Source organism: Cherax quadricarinatus, chromosome 44 (assembly GCF_038502225.1).
Source record: "Cherax quadricarinatus isolate ZL_2023a chromosome 44, ASM3850222v1, whole genome shotgun sequence".
Classification (NCBI taxonomy): domain Eukaryota; kingdom Metazoa; phylum Arthropoda; class Malacostraca; order Decapoda; family Parastacidae; genus Cherax; species Cherax quadricarinatus.
The window spans coordinates 2,850,372-2,870,901 of NC_091335.1; the positions used below are offsets into that span (position 1 = coordinate 2,850,372).

At 38.3% G+C, this 20,530-nt stretch overlaps 1 protein-coding gene across 2 annotated transcripts in view; it reads left to right on the forward strand.

Annotated features, from left to right (window-relative positions):
* Nucleotides 1-20,530, forward strand: part of LOC128697386 (protein mono-ADP-ribosyltransferase PARP12) — a 69,644-nt gene that overhangs the window by 44,316 nt on the left and 4,798 nt on the right. For both annotated transcript variants that reach the window (XM_070093957.1, XM_070093958.1), the window contains one exon: nt 2,943-3,089. In XM_070093957.1, coding sequence (XP_069950058.1) covers nt 2,943-3,089 — 147 coding nt within the window. The remainder of the gene's footprint in view (nt 1-2,942; nt 3,090-20,530) is intronic.

A 20,530-nucleotide genomic window follows, 5' to 3' on the forward strand; every position in this document is an offset into this window, starting at 1 on the left:
ATTATTAAGGTATGCATACTGGTCAGAGAGCCTGTTGTAAGTCCGAGTCATCGGTAAACGAGTACATCGCTAAGTAAGGAGAGGCTGTAATATTTGCATACATAAAATCATACATGAAAACTATAAAACCAATAAATACATGAAATAAATGAAAATTTAACTGCACTTTACCTTTACTGAGGAGTGGTGATGCCCTAAGAGGAAGTTGAAGAGGTGTTATTGTTTGGAAAAGTTGTCATCTTCCATAAAAACACCAGGTAACTGCCCGTCTGTTTTTTTCTCTTTTCTGTCTCAGTGCAGTAGCACTTGAGGATGATGGGGATTCACAAGCATTTGATTTTTTTTTTCTTTGCTAAAGAAACTGTCCCAAAGCTGTCTGCTTTTGATGACTTCAAAATTTTCCTAAAAGTGGTCAACAACATTGTTATTGAACAAGTTGATGCTTCTTTTCTCAGCAGTAATGTTAGGATGCCATTTTTCTACCAGGCTCTGTTTGAGGCCAATGGTAACACAGTTCCTTAATTTCTGGAGTGGAAATGTTGTCCTTACTGCTTCCCTCTGAAGAAGAAGAAATTTCCTCATCCACTTCTTGCTGCTCCTTGTGCAGGTCTTGAAGTTCTTCTGTGGTGAGCTCAGTCTTGTGATCCTCCACCAACTCCTCTCCATCCTCATTGTCCATTTTCAATCCCATGCACTGGCCCAGAGAAACAATATTTTTTGCTACAGGCTCTGCCTGAAAGCCTTCAAAATATCTGACAGACACATAGTCTGGCCACAATTTCTTCCAGGTAGAGTTCATTGTTCTGAAAGAAACTTCCCCCACAGTCATTGTCTATTATCCTTAACCCGTAAACGCTCCAAATATATATATACGTTTTTTCAACATTTGAAAATATGTGAAAAAGTAGATCTTTTTGTTTTTTATATTTGAAAATGTGTAAAAAACATTGATCTACTTTTTTTTTTGTTACATTTGAAAATATGTAAAAAAAAACGTAGATCTACTTTTGTAGCACTACACATGTGAACGTAGATCTGCTTGGACCGTTTACAGGTTAAACACTGGTGTTTTGAGGTCACTTCAAAACACCTTTTAAACAGTGCTTTTGTATAAAGTTTCTTTATATTGGAAATTACCTGCTGGCTCATAGGTTGGATAAGAGGAGTGGTGTTCAAGGGCAAGAACTTCACTTTTAATGAAGCTGTATTCAGCCACCAAATGTTCCTCCAAGCCTGGAAGGTGAGCAGGAGCATTGTCCATTACCAGAAGTGCCCTTAATGGTAAGTTTTTTTCTAATGTGACATTTATTGTGGCAACGTTTCGCTCTCCAGGAGCTTTATCAAGCCATTACAAACAATACATGGACACAGAGGGTATATAAAGGCTCAGAGTGAGGTGTAATACTAGTGAGGTACCATTTCGATGTTCACTAGTGGTAGTAGTAGTAGTAGTAGTAGTAGTAGTGGTAGTGACAAAAGTAATACAATATGGTAGAGCAATTAATTCGTACATGAGTAAAAGGATATAAAAGCTATTACTTGGGTAACATAAAAATAGGTTGGACAAATATAAACTGGAATGAGGCAGCTTGTTTCAGTGTTCACTCTCTGGAGAGCGAAACGTTGCCACAATAAATGTCACATTAGTTGCACTTGTGTCCTTTTACTTTACATATTGTCGGTAATTCTACCAACTTTATTACAAGTTTTTTTCTGCAAGGTACTGCTTCACACTTGGGGCAAACACTTTATGTATCCACTCAGTGAAGAACTGCCTTGTTACCCAGGCTTTCCCATTAGTCCTCCACATTACCCTGAGTTTACTTTTTATCACATTGTTTTTCTTAAACACCCTTGGATTTTCAGAGTGGTAGACTAGCAGGGGTTTAATTTTGCAGTCCCCACTAGCATTACCACACAAGAGAGTTAGCCTGTCTCTCATGGGCTTGTGCCTGGTAATGAATTTTCTTCTTGTGTGATGTAGGTTCTCTTAGGAATTCTTTTCCAAAAGAAGCTGGTTTCATTACAATTAAAAACTTGTTGAGGAATAAATCCCTCAGTGTCTACATAGGTTTTAAATTCCTTAACAAACTTTTCAGCCTCATTTCTGTTAGCACTGGTAACCTCCCCATGCCTTACTACACTATGAATCCTGCTCCTCTTTTTAAACCTATCAAACCAGTCCCTATTTGCTTAAAATCATCATTTTCAGCACTGTTTCCTGGTGTGTCTCACTGAAGATCACTATATAACTGCTTTGCTTTTTCACAAACACTGTCATTGGCAAATTGTTTTTCATTAATCAGCACTAATGAAAGTTTTTCCATTTCTTCAATTATCTGTGACCTTTTCACAGCAAGAATTTTCACTCCTTTTGCCACATCAACTTCTTTTATTGCCTCTTTATTTTACAATATGGACAGTATGGTGGATTTTGCCATACCACATTGAGTGGCCAGGTCCAACACATTCCACTTTCCCACTTCGCAGTGAGTTCTTTTTTCACTTTGTTGTTGTTACTGCTTTGCTTTTAGGCTTGTTTGGATCACTACTCTCTTTATGGGCCCATGATTACTTATTTTTGATGAAAATATTTAAAAACACCACAGAATAACAATGAAATACCAAAAAGTTTCATGGAGCTTGTATGAACGATGCTTAACAAATGAAAGCTGACAAGAGATGAGTGCATGATGCTTTGTTTTCATCAGAATTCATCCAGATGGACTGTTTTGTTTAGGTCGAATATCGAGGCAACATACAAATTTTTTTCAGAAAAGTTGGGCAAATATCGAGTTGTATGAATACAAGATGTACAAATATTGAGGTTCCACTGTATTCAGATAGAATTATAAATTCAGTTACAGGATTTAAAATTAAAATGTTTAAAAGGATTATACATATAGTATAGGTATCTTAATTTGTGTTTTTTTTCATGGCAGCTATGATGAGAACCAGTTAAATATGCAAAAATTATTCCATGGAATAAACTCCTCTTTGATCGATACAATATGTAAAGAAAATATTGACTGGCGGCAGGGTGGAAATGCTCAGCAAGACTTTGGCCAAGGCACTTACTTCTCCAACAGGTAAATTCTTATTGTTAAACTTGTTATCATATTACATTAATCAATGGGTAAGCACTTATGGAGTCATTGCCGTACTGTCAAAATATTAATATAGATGTGTACAGTAATACAGGAATTCGCCATTATTAGTCTTAATTATTAAGTTTTACTTGTTGCTTTACTGATTTTAATTATAAAGTATTATGACATTGGATGTTGGTTATTGGAATTAATAATTTGTTTATATACAATATTTATTTTTCTTAAATTTTTATGATTCATGTATACCACTTAAATTGGATTTGTTGCAGTTTATATCAGATGATATGAAAGTTTGCAGCACTTTTTCTGCATTATATGTTGTAAAAAAGTGCTGTACGAGAGGATGGTAGTATCTCCCTAAATGGCCTCATCAATATCATGCTTAATCAAGTACAGTGGAACCTTAGTATGCGACCTTAATTCATTCCAGAAGGCTGTTCGAGTGCCGCTCTGTTTGAGTATCGAACAAGTTCTTCCCAGCCAATTTTCTGTTTGGTTGGCTGTTATAACTAATCTTTGTAGGCCCCATGGTGACACATTTATACAAATAATACAAAAAAAAAACACCAAAAAATGCGAAGAAACACGAAATACAGTGGACCCCCGCATAACGATATTAATCCGTTCCTGAGAGCTCATTGTTATGCGAAATTATCGTTATGCGAATGAATTTTCCCCATAAGAAATAATGGAAATCAAATTAATCCGTGCAAGACACCCAAAAGTATGAAAAAAAAAAATTTTACCACATGAAATATACATTTTCCTACACACAAAGAGAAGGATACATGCACAGTAGTAGAGTAGTACATGCACAGTATATATTGTGCATGTACTACTCTACTAAATGAAGAATAAATGACACTTACCTTTATTGAAGATGCAGCAATGACTGATGAGACACTGTGTCCTGGGAGTGCCTTTTCCTCCTGAGTAATGTAGGTCCTGTTTGGCATTTTCTTCCAGAACAGGCCTTATCACACTGTGTATGCCACTACGATTCTTAAATCTCTCAAACTAACCTTTGCTGGCTTTAAATTCACCAATATGAGCACTAGTTCCAGGCATTTTTTCCTGTTCACCTGGGTGTTAGTTGACTGGTGTGGGTTGCATCCTGGGAGACAAGATTAAGGACCCCAATGGAAATAAGTTAGACAGTCTTCGATGACACTGACTTTTTTGGGTTATCCTGGGTGGCTAACCCTCTGGGGTTAATTGTTTCTTGGTATTCTCAATAAGCCACACCAACAAAGGTGCTACAGCAGCAGCAGCAGCAGCTGACAGTGCTACAGCAGCAGCTGACAGTGCTACAGCAGCAGCAGATGGTGCTACAGCAGCAGTGTTATATCTTTGAAATTGGTCATCCTGTGTTATTTAACTATTGTAAAAGAATATGTTCATAACTTAATATTATTGCGCGAAAGTCCCCGTTTATAGCTAAAATAGAGACTTTCGGCGTTATATTATTATCTGTTAATATATGAAAAATACCATGGTATTATCGCTATTATCACTATATTGTTATTATCACTATTTTGGTATTATTACTATTTTTTACTATTATCACTATTATTTTACTATTATGGTTAGGTAGAATTTCTTGTGTATATAGAGTTTAAGTCTTGGAACTATCCGGTGAATTGTTCAATTGTTTATGTCCAGCTGGCTGACGTGGGTCAGCTGATCCAACCTGACGACGCGTCAACAGACTGGCAAGTAGTCAGTCTGCTCCCAGCTCTAGCCCTGACAACTGATCGTATATTGGCTCTTACGGTGTACAGTTGAATGGTTTTGAGAATTGGACTCTAGAGCTGACTCACTTTGTTCCTCATTACTCTGAAAGACTCTTTTGATATTTATATTCTTGGTCAGTTCAGTAATCCATAGATACTTTACGGCCAGATTCAAAGGTCTTGTTAAATCTTGTACCTTTTGTATTTTGAGTTTACAGTCTTGTTAAGAAAGAGACGTAAATATTAATGAGGACTTAGATACAGGAAGAATAATTAAACTTCCTTATTAATGTGACATTTCCATGATTTTGAACTAAATGTATATGGTAATTTTATTGTACAAAGTATTAAGTTAAATTAACTACAAAGAGAAGATAAAGTATTGTATTTAAATACTTTAATAAATTTGAATACTATTCTATGGAGTTTCCCAGTTGAAATTATTTCCCCTAGACTAACTTACCTATAACTCGGATCCAAAAATCTTGTTGCATAAGAAATAAATGGTAACAGGCCACATTCTGAAGTTCTTTAAAAAATTTCTTATTTGGAACAAATGGGGTACCCGTCCGGGATCTCTGTTGTTCTAAGACATTTATTTATTTATTTATAATTTTTTTTATAAATTTTAGCATACATACAGAGGTACAAAAAAATACAGGTAAGAGCAGCATGCCAAAGCCACTTATATGCATAGCATTACGGGCTGGCTTAAAATTAACTTAAGATTAACTAAGCAATGATGAAATCAGTGATAAGACATTATTGTAAACAGATAACTATAAAATACAAATGAGTATTACAAAGACAGCTCATGTGGTTGCATGCATTGCTATTCATTCAGGTAGTGTATTTAAAAAAAAAATAACAAAGTTAGGTTTAACATTTGTGTGATATAATTGTGAGTAACATTTAGGATATACAATTTATATGGTTCAGTTATTCAGTATTTATTTGGTTTTGTGTGAGTAAGTGAACTTTGAGAAGAGACTTGAATTTATAAACAGGTAGTGTTTCTTTTATATTTACAGGTAATGAATTCCAGATTTTAGGGCCTTTTATGTGCATTGAGTTTTTGCATAGAGTGAGATGGACACGAGGAACATCAAAGAGTGATCTGTGCCTTGTATTATGGTCATGTGTTCTGTTGAGGTTGGCAAGGAGATGTTTGAGGGGAGGGTTAATATCAGAGTTAAGTGTTCTATGTATGTAATAGGTGCAATAATAAGTATGGATGTTTTGTATGGTGAGTAGGTTGAGTGTTTTGAATATTGGTGGAGTGTGCTGCCTGTAGTAAGAATTTGTTATCATTCTAACTGCAGCCTTTTGTTGGGTAATTAGTGGTCTGAGATGGTTAGTTGTTGTTGAGCCCCATGCACAAATTCCATAGGTGAGATAGGGGTAAATAAGAGAGTGATAAAGGGCCAGGAGGGCTGACTGTGGAACATAGTACCGTATCTTCGATAGTATGCCTACAGTTTTGGAAATTTTCTTAGAAATTTGTTGTATATGTGTATGAAATTTGAGTCTATTATCGAGGTGGATTCCTAAGAATTTTCCCTCTGTTAGCTTTGTGATAGGTGATCTGTTTATCGTTATGTTAAGAGGTACATCTGTAGTTCTGCTACCAAACTGAATGAAGTAGGTTTTGTCAGTGTTTAGTGTAAGTTTGTTAGTCCTCATCCAGGTAGATATTTTCTGTAATTCGGTGTTTACAGTATTGGCTAATAAAGGAGACAATATAAAAGGGACTAAAATAATTTGTGGTGAACAAATAAAGTGATGATCAAATAATGGAGCTTGGGAATATGATAGTAGGTAGTACTTTAAAGGTAATTCTTTAAAGTTAGAATTATAATATAAAATTATAATATAAAAGGGACTAATATAAGTTGTGGTGAACAATAAAGTGGTAATCAAATAAATGAGCTTTGGAGTATAATGGCAAAATAGTGAACTTATTAACTTTAGCACCTGAGAATAGCACCTTGATTAGTTTAACAATTGCGAATATATGATCTAAGGTAGTTATATAAAGCTAAAATAAAGGACAAAAAAATATATAAGGGACTACAATTAAGTAATGGTAAACAAGTTAAATGGACAGATAGTCACTATGAGATAATATTGGTTTAGGAGTAAGATCTGATTTGTAATATTAAATAAGTTGAGCAGTTTATTGCACAATAAAAAGTAAAATAAAAAATGAGGTAGTTGGTACTAGCTAACAAAAGATAGTTTTGGTACTTGCAAAAAAGTAATTGGAATATACACTAATTGCACACACAATAAAAAGTGACTAAAAAAACTAGTGGTAAACAAAATTAAATGGACAGGTAAGAACACTGAATAATGGTAATGTCTTGGTTATAATATGATAGTAAGATGGTAGACAGGTACAAAGGATAATATAAAGGTTGGAGTTGAATATACAAACTTGAAAATTTGGCAACAAAATGTTATGGGAAGTATAAAATAATGTTTAATGTACAAAAGTAAAATTGACTGGTAGTAAATATGGTGTTTAATAAAATTTTAGTAAGTAATAATGATTACAAAAAAAGTGAAAAAGTAATGTTTATTTCATTCAATATTGCACTGGTAGTTATACTAGAGGTTATATGGCAGTACAAGGTAATTAAGAGTACTCTAAGATAGTAAATGTGGTATAAAACAGGTAAAGGTAATTAGACAAGTAATGGTTATTAAATGTCAAAAATGTTAAGAGTAAATTGAAATTATAGTAAGAATGATAATTATTAATTTTAGTAGGTAATATCAATTGATAGTATTAAAAAAAAAATATGAAGTAGTAATATGGACAGAGAAAGTATCAATTCAGCTAATGTTTAAGCAAACAATAGTAAATAAGAAAATTACATAAGGTGACTTATGCTTACTAGTAAAATCACAAAATGAGGTAGTTGATTATTTAAATACTAAGAGATTGTACAATGAAATTTGAACAATAATGGAGCAAAACATACACTACACTACGTAGGCTTTTAAGTTGGACATTGTTTAGTTATTCTCTGTAAGATTAGTATCCCTGAGAAATCGTGATAGATCATTCTCGTTCGTGATTGTGTACAGTTGACCTACATTTGTTTTCCTAACAAGAATTTTCCCATCCCGTGTGAAGCATTGGTGTATTGTGTCGTTATTCTCCCGCTTAAGTTTTCTGACTCTATACAGGAGGTTCTAACGTTTTTTGGTAAGACACTCGTTTATGTATACCTCTTTCTTTACTTTAATAGATGCAATAATTAAGTCTTTTTTCCTGTCATGTGAGTGGAATCTAAGCATAACACTTTTTTCTACCATGGGATCCTAGTAACCTGGCTTCTTTTATTTCAGACTCTGGTACAATAACACTTGTTTGGTCCTTTATGATCTGCAGAATAATTTCTTTACTGTTTGTTTGGTTCATATCACTGGGAAAAAGTGGACTGTTAACTATTACTGCGTCCGATAGTTTATCTTGTTCAGTTTTATCTTCTTGGAGAGCAAAGTAGTCGCTGAACTGGTTATCCAAGTTGTTCTTCCATTCTTTTACTGCTTCTTCAACCTTTGTATTAAGAGATATTATTTGTTGGGTATGGCTATCTATGACGGTCTGGATGGTCTTGCCACAGTTTGTCATTCCTGGTGTTGATAACTTTTGTTCAAGACTGAGGATTTTGTTCTCGAGTTGTGTCATCCTGGTGTCTTGTTTTGTTAGCGTCTCTCGAAGATTCATATTTTCAATAACTAAGTTGGAGATGCATGACTTTAGGGTATCTGGATTGTTGGTCATACCTGAGAGACTACTTGGTAGGTTGAATCCGGGGAAGAGAGGGGAGGATGGGCTGGTGGCAGCCATGTTTGTTGTTATTGTTGTGGTGTCGCCTTGAGTGGTGGTGAGTGGGGTGGTTGCTGGGCCGGTGTCCTCCTGACTACACTTGTTGAATAGTTGATTTTTCGGCGTTTTCTTGCTGGCCTTGGTGCTGTTTCCTCTTAGATTGCGCCTCATAATACTACAGGAATTGTTGTAGTTAAGAAGTTGTAGTTATACAAAGTTTAGGGTTACGTTGTTCGGCTGGCAGCGGGGTGTTGCTTTCGGTTTGTGGGCAGTCTTCCTTTGATCTCTATTATGTTCGATTTGTAGGTTTCACTGTTGGTAATCTTTGGTCATTCTGGGTGCTACGTTGGGTAGTGCAGGTTTGCAAGTAACTAGGTCATCATAGGAGCATTGGTAGCTCTGATAGTTGGAGAAAAGTACGGAGCTTGGAGGTCGCTGCTGCCGCTGCCGCTGCCGCCTTAGATCAAAAGAACAATATTAAAGTTATATACTGGGAATTTATCTTTAGTTAATTTCAAAATATTGATCATGGAAGATCACATTAAAGAGTTATTTGAAGATTTAACATTGTCAAAGCTGGACTCCTTGAAACTTCAAACGTGCTGGCAGATAGCCCGTAAATTGGGAGTACCCTACGATAGATATTACACAGCCAATACCGTAAGGGCAATAATCAGAAACAAATTGTTTCCAGGGGCCTCTAACCATCATGTAGCAGGAGATTCTGACTCTGAAAGTTTAGTTTCTCAAGTAAGCTACCAGTCGAGAATCGAAGTATTAGAAGAACAATTTCAAAGAGTTGATCTTGAAATTGAATCAGACAGATTAGGTCCCGCTTTGGCCTCTAGTAAAGTAGATGAAGTATTGCAGGGTGCAGCCGCTGTTCGGCATTCGCCCGTTACTGAAGGAATTCATATTAATGGTCAGCCTGGCCCTCACCAAGGTGCACGTCCAAAGGAATATCCACACACCGCCAGTTCAATTCCCTCATTTTCGATACCATCGGGGCATATTTCTCAAAGTCAATTTGAGAAATTAGAGAGACTATTTATTATACAGACTGCTCAAATTGAGGCTCAGCATAAATTAAATGAAGAAGACTTTCAAAGGGAAACGCTCCACTATATAAGACAACAACAACAAGGAAATGTGAGTGAAAGATGTACTGAATCCTCAAATGATTCTTTCAATATACAAAAAGCTGCATCTGTGGTTCCAAGATTTAATGACGGAGATTTAGATACTTATTTTGAAGTCTTTGAGAATCAAGCACGTGCTATGCGCTGGCCCCGACAACACTGGGCTACCTTATTACATACTTCTTTGTCTGGTAAAGCTCAAAGTTGTACGGCTACGTTACCTTTTGAGAAAAATGTGGATTATGATACCGTTAAGAAGGCTATCCTAGAGGCTTATGATCTCCTCCCAGTAAGTTATCAAAAAACCTTTAGAGCATTAAAACGCGAGCCAACTCAGTTGTATGTAGATTTTGCACGTGAAAAGAAAATCGCTTTTGAGAGATGGTGTAGAGCTTCTAACTGTAAATCTATGGAAAGTCTTTCCCAATTGATCCTGCATGAGGATTTCTATAATAATTTACCAGAAGACTTGCATAGGTATTTGATTAGTTGCCCCATAGTAAATATACTAGAAACAGCCTCGCTTGCCGATAATTATGAAATATCTCAACAATTGATTGGCGAAACAAAAAGTAAGGAAACAGTGACTAAATATGCCCCTAAGAAAGGACGATCCAATCTTACAGAGATGCGTCGCGTACAGAATCCTTGCCAGACCTCCTATGATGCCTCCACGCCCATTAATAATAAATTTAGATCTAACTCTAGGAAAAGTTCAAAACCACTAAGGCATAACGGTGAGTTGAACTGCACTTATTGTAATAAGAAAGGGCATTTAAGGAAACACTGTTATTGGCTAGAGAGGAATACCAGGAACGAGTGACTTCGTTTCTCAACTCAGGTAATATCTTCATCGACAACTCAAAATAAACTGAACCCTAGTACCGAACAAGGTTCACAAGAACGAATCAGTAGTCATCCTAGATGACTCAATACTAGAGCTGTTTCAGAAAAAAGATATTCACTCAGCTATGAGTCCCTACTTAGCTAAAGTGAAAGTTGGAATAGACGAGACTCAATTAGTTGAAATTAATTCCTTCCGTGATACTGGAAGTTATTTAACATTGTTGAAGAAGGACATACTTCCCGTAAGTGATATGACTCGCACAAAGCTAGATGTCTTATTAGAAGCCTATGGAGGCGCCATTATAAGAGTGCCTCTTCACAGGATATACATCCAAACACCAACCTATACTGGCTTTGTGTCGGTAGGTATATCCAGTGAAACTTTTCCTATTCAGGGCGTTGACTTACTCATAGGCAATGATCTAGACTATCCGGGTATAAGCCGAGAGCCTCTAGTTATTGATAATTCTACTGACATTAACTATGCCATAGAAGCTCGAAAAGAGGCTCCTACCTTATTTCCTCTCAATGTTATAACTAGAGCAATGTCTAGAGCGCCTCAAAATCCTTTATCAACTGAAGTCCTAAGTGAAGGCAAAGATTTAGGTCTCGATTTATTGTTCAGTTGATCCTTACAACCCGGATCTTCAAATCTGAAATATTCTATGGTCGGCCCTTTTCAAGATTTCGATATTAAAATGCTATCGAAAGAAGATTTAATAAGGGATCAGTTCATTGATCCATCCCTAGAGAAATTACGAGAGATAGCTATTACAGAAGACGACGCCCAAGACCTGGACAATTGTTACTATCTTGCTAATGGTATATTAATGAGAAAGGAAAAGTCTCTTTTGTCTTCTGACGATCATCTGGCTACCAGCAAACACCTAGTAGTGCTACCTAGCACCTTTAGAGAATTGGCTATTAGTTTCGCCCACCATAGTCCCATGGGAGGACATTTGGGAGTAAAGAAAACGCTGGGCAAAATAGCCAAGCATTTTCATTGGCCCAGAATGAAGGAGACTGTGGAAAGCTATCTAAAAGGTTGTCAAGTCTGCCAAGTGACCGGCAAACCTTCGCACACACCTCCACCAGTTCCCCTCATTCCGATTCCCGTCAGTGGTGAGCCCTTCTCACGCCTGATAATAGATTGTGTTGGTCCGTTACCCAAGACTAAACAAGGGAATCAATATCTGTTTACAATTATGGATGTCGTTACTCGATATCCAGAGGCTATCCCTTTGAGAAAAATTAATTCTCGCATCATTGTTCGAGCTTTGCAAAAATTTTTCTCACAGGTGGGGATTCCCCGAATAATTCAATCCGATCAAGGTTCAAATTTTACCTCTAAGATGTTTTGCAATGCCTTATCTCGCCTCGGAATTAAGTCCGTATTTTCTGTTGCTTATCACCCTCAGTCGCAAGGAGCCCTCGAACGATTTCATCAAACATTAAAATCAATGATGAGAGCGTACTGCGAGCAGTTTTCCAGAGATTGGGATGAAGGAATACCATTCCTCTTGTTTGCCTTAAGGGAAAGCGAACAAGAAAGCACTGGGTTCAGTCCATTTGAATTAATTTACGGACACCAAGTACGCAGCCCCCTCGCCGTACTAAAAGATTCATGGACAGGAAAATCAGAACCCTCGCTTAAAACAACTCCAACTCTAATGCAAAAGCGTTTGTCACAACTGAGGGAATTAGCCTCAAAAAACTTAGCTAAGGCCCAATCCAAGATGAAGCATTGTTATGACAAACACACACGCTCTCGTTTCTTCAAACCAGGTGACAGTGTGATGGCACAGAAATTCTTACCTGGACACGCTCTGCAACCTAGATATGAAGGTCCTTTGGAAGTGATTGAGCGGCTCAATGAGGTAAATTATGTACTACAAACTCCAGGAAAGAGAAAAGCAAAACGTACTTATCACGTAAACCAACTTAAGGCTTACCACCCTAGTATCGTACCAGTTTCGACAGTTCTTCCTTTAGCTGAAACTGAAAATGTAAGTCTGCCCAGCATCTCTAAAGCGATAGAAGTACGTTTAAAAAATTCAGAGACATTGCAATCTCTTGATACCTTTCTTATGGACCTTGATTTGAAGAAAACAAAAGATATCAAAGACTTGATATTATGTTATGAGGTTTTATTCGATGACGTCCCTAGGTGTTGTACATTGGGAATTCATGACATAGATGTACAAGGAGCAAAGCCTTGCAAACAGTCACCTTATAGGGCAAGTCCACTCAAACAAGAAACATTAAACAAAGAAGTAGAATTTTTGTTGTCCCATGGACTCATAGAACGGAGTAAAAGTCCGTGGGCCTCGCCCTGTATATTAGTTCCCAAGCCTGATGGAACTTCTAGAATGTGCACTGATTATCGTAAGGTTAATGCTCTCACGGTACCAGATGGTTTCCCACTACCCCGTATTGATGATCTAATAGACAGAGTATCAGGAGCTGCCTATGTCACCCGCCTGGATTTATTAAGGGGCTATTACCAAGTGCCGCTTACCCAGCGAGCCCAAGAAATATCCGCATTTACTATACAAGGCGGATTATTCAATTATCGTGTTATGCCCTTCGGGTTGTGTAACGCGGCCTCTACCTTTCAGCGCCTGATGAACCTGCTGACCAATGATTTAGAAGGAGTGGATGCATATCTAGATGATCTTGTTATATATAGCAATGAGTGGGAGCAACATTTAATTCGCCTGGAAACCTTATTTAAGAAGTTAGAAAAGTACAACTTCACCATAAATTTAGCCAAGTGTCAGTTTGGACAAGCCAAGATTAAATACCTCGGTTTTTGTATAGGTCAAGGTGAGGTACGTCCTGTTGATGTAAAAGTTAGGGCAATTGCTGAGTTTCCTATCCCTCAAGATAGAAAGTCTATACAGAGGTTCCTTGGAATGACTGGTTATTATCGACGTTTCTGTCCTAATTTTTCTCAGGTTGCATCTCCTCTTACTGAGTTAACCAGTAGTAGGATGAAGTTTTGCTGGACGAAAGATTGTGAGATAGCTTTTAATCGGTTGAAGCGGTTGCTTTCTTCGTCACCCGTACTGAAAAGTCCTGACTTTAATCAACCCTTCTATTTACACATCGATGCCAGCGGTTATGCTGTGGGGGCGGTGTTACTTCAGAAATCCCCCTGTACTGATATTTTGCATCCTATATCTTATTTTTCTTCAAAGTTAAAACGTCACCAAAAGAATTACACCACGGTAGAGAAAGAAGCTCTTGCCCTAGTAATATCTTTGGAACATTTTGACATTTATCTGGGAACCTCCCCCCATAAAATTATGGTATTTTCTGATCACAACCCTTTAATTTATATTAATTCTATGAAATCAAAGAACATCTGGATCCTCAGGTGGGCTCTGAGGATCCAACCTTATCTGATTAGTATTCAACACTTAAGTGGATCCCTTAACATAATTGCTGATGCTCTTTCTCGCCCCTGAAAAAAAAAAATGTATACCTTCAAATGTAAAGTTAAAAAATGAGTACTCTTAGAGCCTAATTTGTATATATATTATATATTTTTGTTAATGGTTTTCTTTTATATTGACAGTATGACTATGAAAGCCATTTCGTTGATGGGACGAAGTAGTAAGTACACATGGATGACCCTGACAGTCATGTCTGAGACTCCTATTCTCGAATTATGATGGAAGCCACTACAGATAGTTCTTCCGGCCATTGTTCCAAAAGCTCATCCTCTGGCAAATAACCATGCTGATCGAGTTATTTCTTCTCCATTCTTCCGTCATACTACATGCCTTATTTACCAAGAGGACGCTTATTATAAAGGAGATATTACCAAGGACGCTTGCAAACTCCCTACTGCGACCTATTGTCGTACGGGGGGGGGTGTTATATCTTCGAAATTGGTCATCCTGTGTTATTTAACTATTGTAAAAGAATATGTTCATCACTTAATATTATAGCGCGAAAGTCCCCGTTTATAGCTAAAATAGAGACTTTCGGCGTTATATTATTATCTGTTAATATATGAAAAATACCATGGTATTATCGCTGTTATCGTTATTATCACTATATTGTTATTTTTTATTATTATTATCACACTGGCCGATTCCCACCAAGGCAGGGTGGCCCGAAAAAGAAAAACTTTCACTATCATTCACTCCATCACTGTCTTGCCAGGAGGGTGCTTTACACTACAGTTTTTAAACTGCAACATTAACACCCCTCCTTCAGAGTGCAGGCACTGTACTTCCCATCTCCAGGACTCAAGTCCGGCCTGCCGGTTTCCCTGAACCCCTTCATAAATGTTACTTTGCTCACACTCCAACAGCACGTCAAGTATTAAAAACCATTCGTCTCCATTCACTACTATCAAACATGCTCACGCACGCCTGCTGGAAGTCCAAGCCCCTCGCACACAAAACCTCCTTTACCCCCTCCCTCCAACCTTTCCTAGGCCGACCCCTACCCCGCCTTCCTTCCACTACAGACTGATACACTCTTGAAGTCATTCTGTTTCGCTCCATTCTCTCTACATGTCTGAACCACCTCAACAACCCTTCCTCAGCCCTCTGGACAACAGTTTTGGTAATCCTGCACCTCCTCCTAACTTCCAAACTACGAATTCTCTGCATTATATTCACACCACACATTGCCCTCAGACATGACATCTCCACTGCCTCCAGCCTTCTCCTCGCTGCAACATTCATCACCCATGCTTCACACCCATATAAGAGTGTTGGTAAAACTATACTCTCATACATTCCCCTCATTGCCTCCAAGGACAAAGTTCTTTGTCTCCACAGACTCCTAAGTGCACCACTCACCCTTTTCCCCTCATAAATTCTATGATTCACTTCATCCTTCATAGACCCATCCGCTGACACGTCCACTCCCAAATATCTGAATACATTCACCTCCTCCATACTCTCTCCCTCCAATCTGATATCCAATCTTTCATCACCTAATATTTTTGTTATCCTCATAACCTTACTCTTTCCTGTATTCACTTTTAATTTTCTTCTTTTGCACACCCTACCAAATTCATCCACCAATCTCTGCAACTTCTCTTCAGAATCTCCCAAGAGCACAGTGTCATCAGCAAGGAGCAACTGTGACAACTCCCACTTTATGTGTGATTCCTTATCTTTTAACTCCACGCCTCTTGTCAAGACCCTCGCATTCACTTCTCTTACAACCCCATCTATAAATATATTAAACAACCACGGTGACATCACACATCCCTGTCTAAGGCCTACTTTTACTGGGAAATAATTTCCCTCTTTCCTATGTACTCTAACTTGAGCCTCACTATCCTCGTAAAAACTCTTCACTGCTTTCAGTAACCTACCTCCTACACCATACACCTGCAACATCTGCCACATTGCCCCCCTATCCACCCTGTCATACGCCTTTTCCAAATCCATAAATGCCACAAAGACCTCTTTAGCCTTATCTAAATACTGTTCACTTATATGTTTCACTGTAAACACCTGGTCCACACACCCCCTACCTTTCCTAAAGCCTCCTTGTTCATCTGCTATCCTATTCTCAGTCTTACTTTTAATTCTTTCAATAATAACTCTACCATACACTTTACCAGGTATACTCAACAGACTTATTATTTTTATTATTTTTTTTTTTTTTTTTTTTATTATCACACCGGCCGATTCCCACAAAGGCAGGGTGGCCCGAAAAAGAAAAACTTTCACCATCATTCACTCCATCACTGTCTTGCCAGAAGGGTGCTTTACACTACAGTTTTTAAACTGCAACATTAACACCCCTCCTTCAGAGTGCAGGCACTGTACTTCCCATCTCCAGGACTCAAGTCCGGCCTGCCGGTTTCCCTGAATCCCTTCATAAATGTTACTTTGCTCACACTCCAACAGCACGTCAAGTATTAAAAACCATTTGTCTCCATTCACTCCTATCAAACACGCTCACGCATGCCTGCTGGAAGTCCAAGCCCCTCGCACACAAAACCTCCTTTACCCCCTCCCTCCAACCCTTCCTAGGCCGACCCCTACCCCGCCTTCCTTCCACTACAGACTGATACACTCTTGAAGTCATTCTGTTTCGCTCCATTCTCTCTACATGTCCGAACCACCTCAACAACCCTTCCTCAGCCCTCTGGACAACAGTTTTGGTAATCCCGCACCTCCTCCTAACTTCCAAACTACGAATTCTCTGCATTATATTCACACCACACATTGCCCTCAGACATGACATCTCCACTGCCTCCAGCCTTCTCCTCGCTGCAACATTCATCACCCACGCTTCACACCCATATAAGAGCGTTGGTAAAACTATACTCTCATACATTCCCCTCTTTGCCTCCAAGGACAAAGTTCTTTGTCTCCACAGACTCCTAAGTGCACCACTCACTCTTTTTCCCTCATCAATTCTATGATTCACCTCATCTTTCATAGACCCATCCGCTGACACGTCCACTCCCAAATATCTGAATACGTTCACCTCCTCCATACTCTCTCCCTCCAATCTGATATTCAATCTTTCATCACCTAATCTTTTTGTTATCCTCATAACCTTACTCTTTCCTGTATTCACCTTTAATTTTCTTCTTTTGCACACCCTACCAAATTCATCCACCAATCTCTGCAACTTCTCTTCAGAATCTCCCAAGAGCACAGTGTCATCAGCAAAGAGCAGCTGTGACAACTCCCACTTTGTGTGTGATTCTTTATCTTTTAACTCCACGCCTCTTGCCAAGACCCTCGCATTTACTTCTCTTACAACCCCATCTATAAATATATTAAACAACCACGGTGACATCACACATCCTTGTCTAAGGCCTACTTTTACTGGGAAAAAATTTCCCTCTTTCCTACATACTCTAACTTGAGCCTCACTATCCTCGTAAAAACTCTTCACTGCTTTCAGTAACCTACCTCCTACACCATACACTTGCAACATCTGCCACATTGCCCCCCTATCCACCCTGTCATATTTTTTTTTTTTTTTTTTTTTTTTTTTCAACAAGTCGGCCGTCTCCCACCGAGGCAGGGTGACCCAAAAAAGAAAGAAAATCCCCAAAAAGAAAATACTTTCATCATCATTCAACACTTTCACCACACTCGCACATTATCACTGTTTTTGCAGAGGTGCTCAGAATACAACAGTCTAGAAGCATAAACATATAAAGATACACAACATATCCCTCCAAACTGCCAATATCATATGCCTTTTCCAAATCCATAAATGCCACAAAGACCTCTTTAGCCTTATCTAAATACTGTTCACTTATATGTTTCACTGTAAACACCTGGTCCACACACCCCCTACCTTTCCTAAAGCCTCCTTGTTCATCTGCTATCCTATTCTCCGTCTTACTCTTAATTCTTTCAATTATAACTCTACCATACACTTTACCAGGTACACTCAACAGACTTATCCCCCTATAATTTTTGCACTCTCTTTTATCCCCTTTGCCTTTATACAAAGGAACTATGCATGCTCTCTGCCAATCCCTAGGTACCTTACCCTCTTCCATACATTTATTAAATAATTGCACCAACCACTCCAAAACTATATCCCCACCTGCTTTTAACATTTCTATCTTTATCCCATCAATCCCGGCTGCCTTACCCCCTTTCATTTTATCTACTGCCTCACGAACTTCCCCCACACTCACAACTGGCTCTTCCTCACTCCTACAAGATGTTATTCCTCCTTGCCCTATACACGAAATCACAGCTTCCCTATCTTCATCAACATTTAACAATTCCTCAAAATATTCCTTCCATCTTCCCAATACCTCTAACTCTCCATTTAATAACTCTCCTCTCCTATTTTTAACTGACAAATCCATTTGTTCTCTAGGCTTTCTTAACTTGTTAATCTCACTCCAAAACTTTTTCTTATTTTCAACAAAATTTGTTGATAACATCTCACCCACTCTCTCATTTGCTCTCTTTTTACATTGCTTCACCACTCTCTTAACTTCTCTCTTTTTCTCCATATACTCTTCCCTCCTTGCATCACTTCTACTTTGTAAAAACTTCTCATATGCTAACTTTTTCTCCCTTACTACTCTCTTTACATCATCATTCCACCAATCGCTCCTCTTCCCTCCTGCACCCACTTTCCTGTAACCACAAACTTCTGCTGAACACTCTAACACTACATTTTTAAACCTACCCCATACCTCTTCGACCCCATTGCCTATGCTCTCATTAGCCCATCTATCCTCCAATAGCTGTTTATATCTTACCCTAACTGCCTCCTCTTTTAGTTTATAAACCTTCACCTCTCTCTTCCCTGATGCTTCTATTCTCCTTGTATCCCATCTACCTTTTACTCTCAGTGTAGCTACAACTAGAAAGTGATCTGATATATCTGTGGCCCCTCTATAAACATGTACATCCTGAAGTCTACTCAACAGTCTTTTATCTACCAATACATAATCCAACAAACTACTGTCATTTCGCCCTACATCATATCGTGTATACTTATTTATCCTCTTTTTCTTAAAATATGTATTACCTATAACTAAACCCCTTTCTATACAAAGTTCAATCAAAGGGCTCCCATTATCATTTACACCTGGCACCCCAAACTTACCTACCACACCCTCTCTAAAAGTTTCTCCTACTTTAGCATTCAAGTCCCCTACCACAATTACTCTCTCACTTGGTTCAAAGGCTCCTATACATTCACTTAACATCTCCCAAAATCTCTCTCTCTCCTCTGCATTCCTCTCTTCTCCAGGTGCATACACGCTTATTATGACCCACTTCTCGCATCCAACCTTTACTTTAATCCACATAATTCTTGAATTTACACATTCATATTCTCTTTTCTCCTTCCATAACTGATCATTTAACATTACTGCTACCCCTTCTTTTGCTCTAACTCTCTCAGATACTCCAGATTTAATCCCATTTATTTTCCCCCACTGAAACTCTCCTACCCCTTTCAGCTTTGTTTCGCTTAGGGCCAGGACATCCAACTTCTTTTCATTCATAACATCAGCAATCATCTGTTTCTTGTCATCTGCACTACATCCACGCACATTTAAGCAACCCAGTTTTATAAAGTTTTTCTTCTTCTCTTTTTTAGTAATTGTATACAGGAGAAGGGGTTACTAGCCCATTGCTCCCGGCATTTTAGTCGCCTCATACGACACGCATGGCTTACGGAGGAAAGATTCTTTTCCACTTCCCCATGGACAATAGAAGAAATAAAAAAGAACAAGAGCTATTTAGAAAAAGGAGAAAAACCTAGATGTATGTATATATATATATGCATGTGCGTGTCTGTGAAGTGTGACCAAAGTGTAAGTAGGAGTAGCAAGATATCCCTGTTATCTTAGCGTGTTTATGAGACAGAAAAAAGAAACCAGCAATCCTACCATCATGCAAAACAGTTACAGGTTTTTGTTTCACAGTCATCTGGCAGGACGGTAGTACTTCCCTGGGTGGTTGCTGTCTACCAACCTACTACCAGACTTATCCCCCTATAATTTTTGCAATCTCTTTTGTCCCCTTTGCCTTTATACAAAGGAACTATGCATGCTCTCTGCCAATCCCTAGGTACCTTACCCTCTTCCATACATTTATTAAATAATTGCACCAACCACTCCAAAACTATTTCCCCACCTGCTTTTAACATTTCTGTCTTTATCCCATCAATCCCGGCTGCCTTACCCCCTTCCATTCTACCTACTGCCTCACGAACTTCCCCCACACTCACAACTGGCTCTTCCTCACTCCTACAAGATGTTATTCCTCCTTGCCCTATACACGAAATCACAGCTTCCCTATCTTCATCAACATTTAACAATTCCTCAAAATATTCCCTCCATCTTCCCAATACCTCTAACCCTTCCTCAGCCGTCTGGACAAC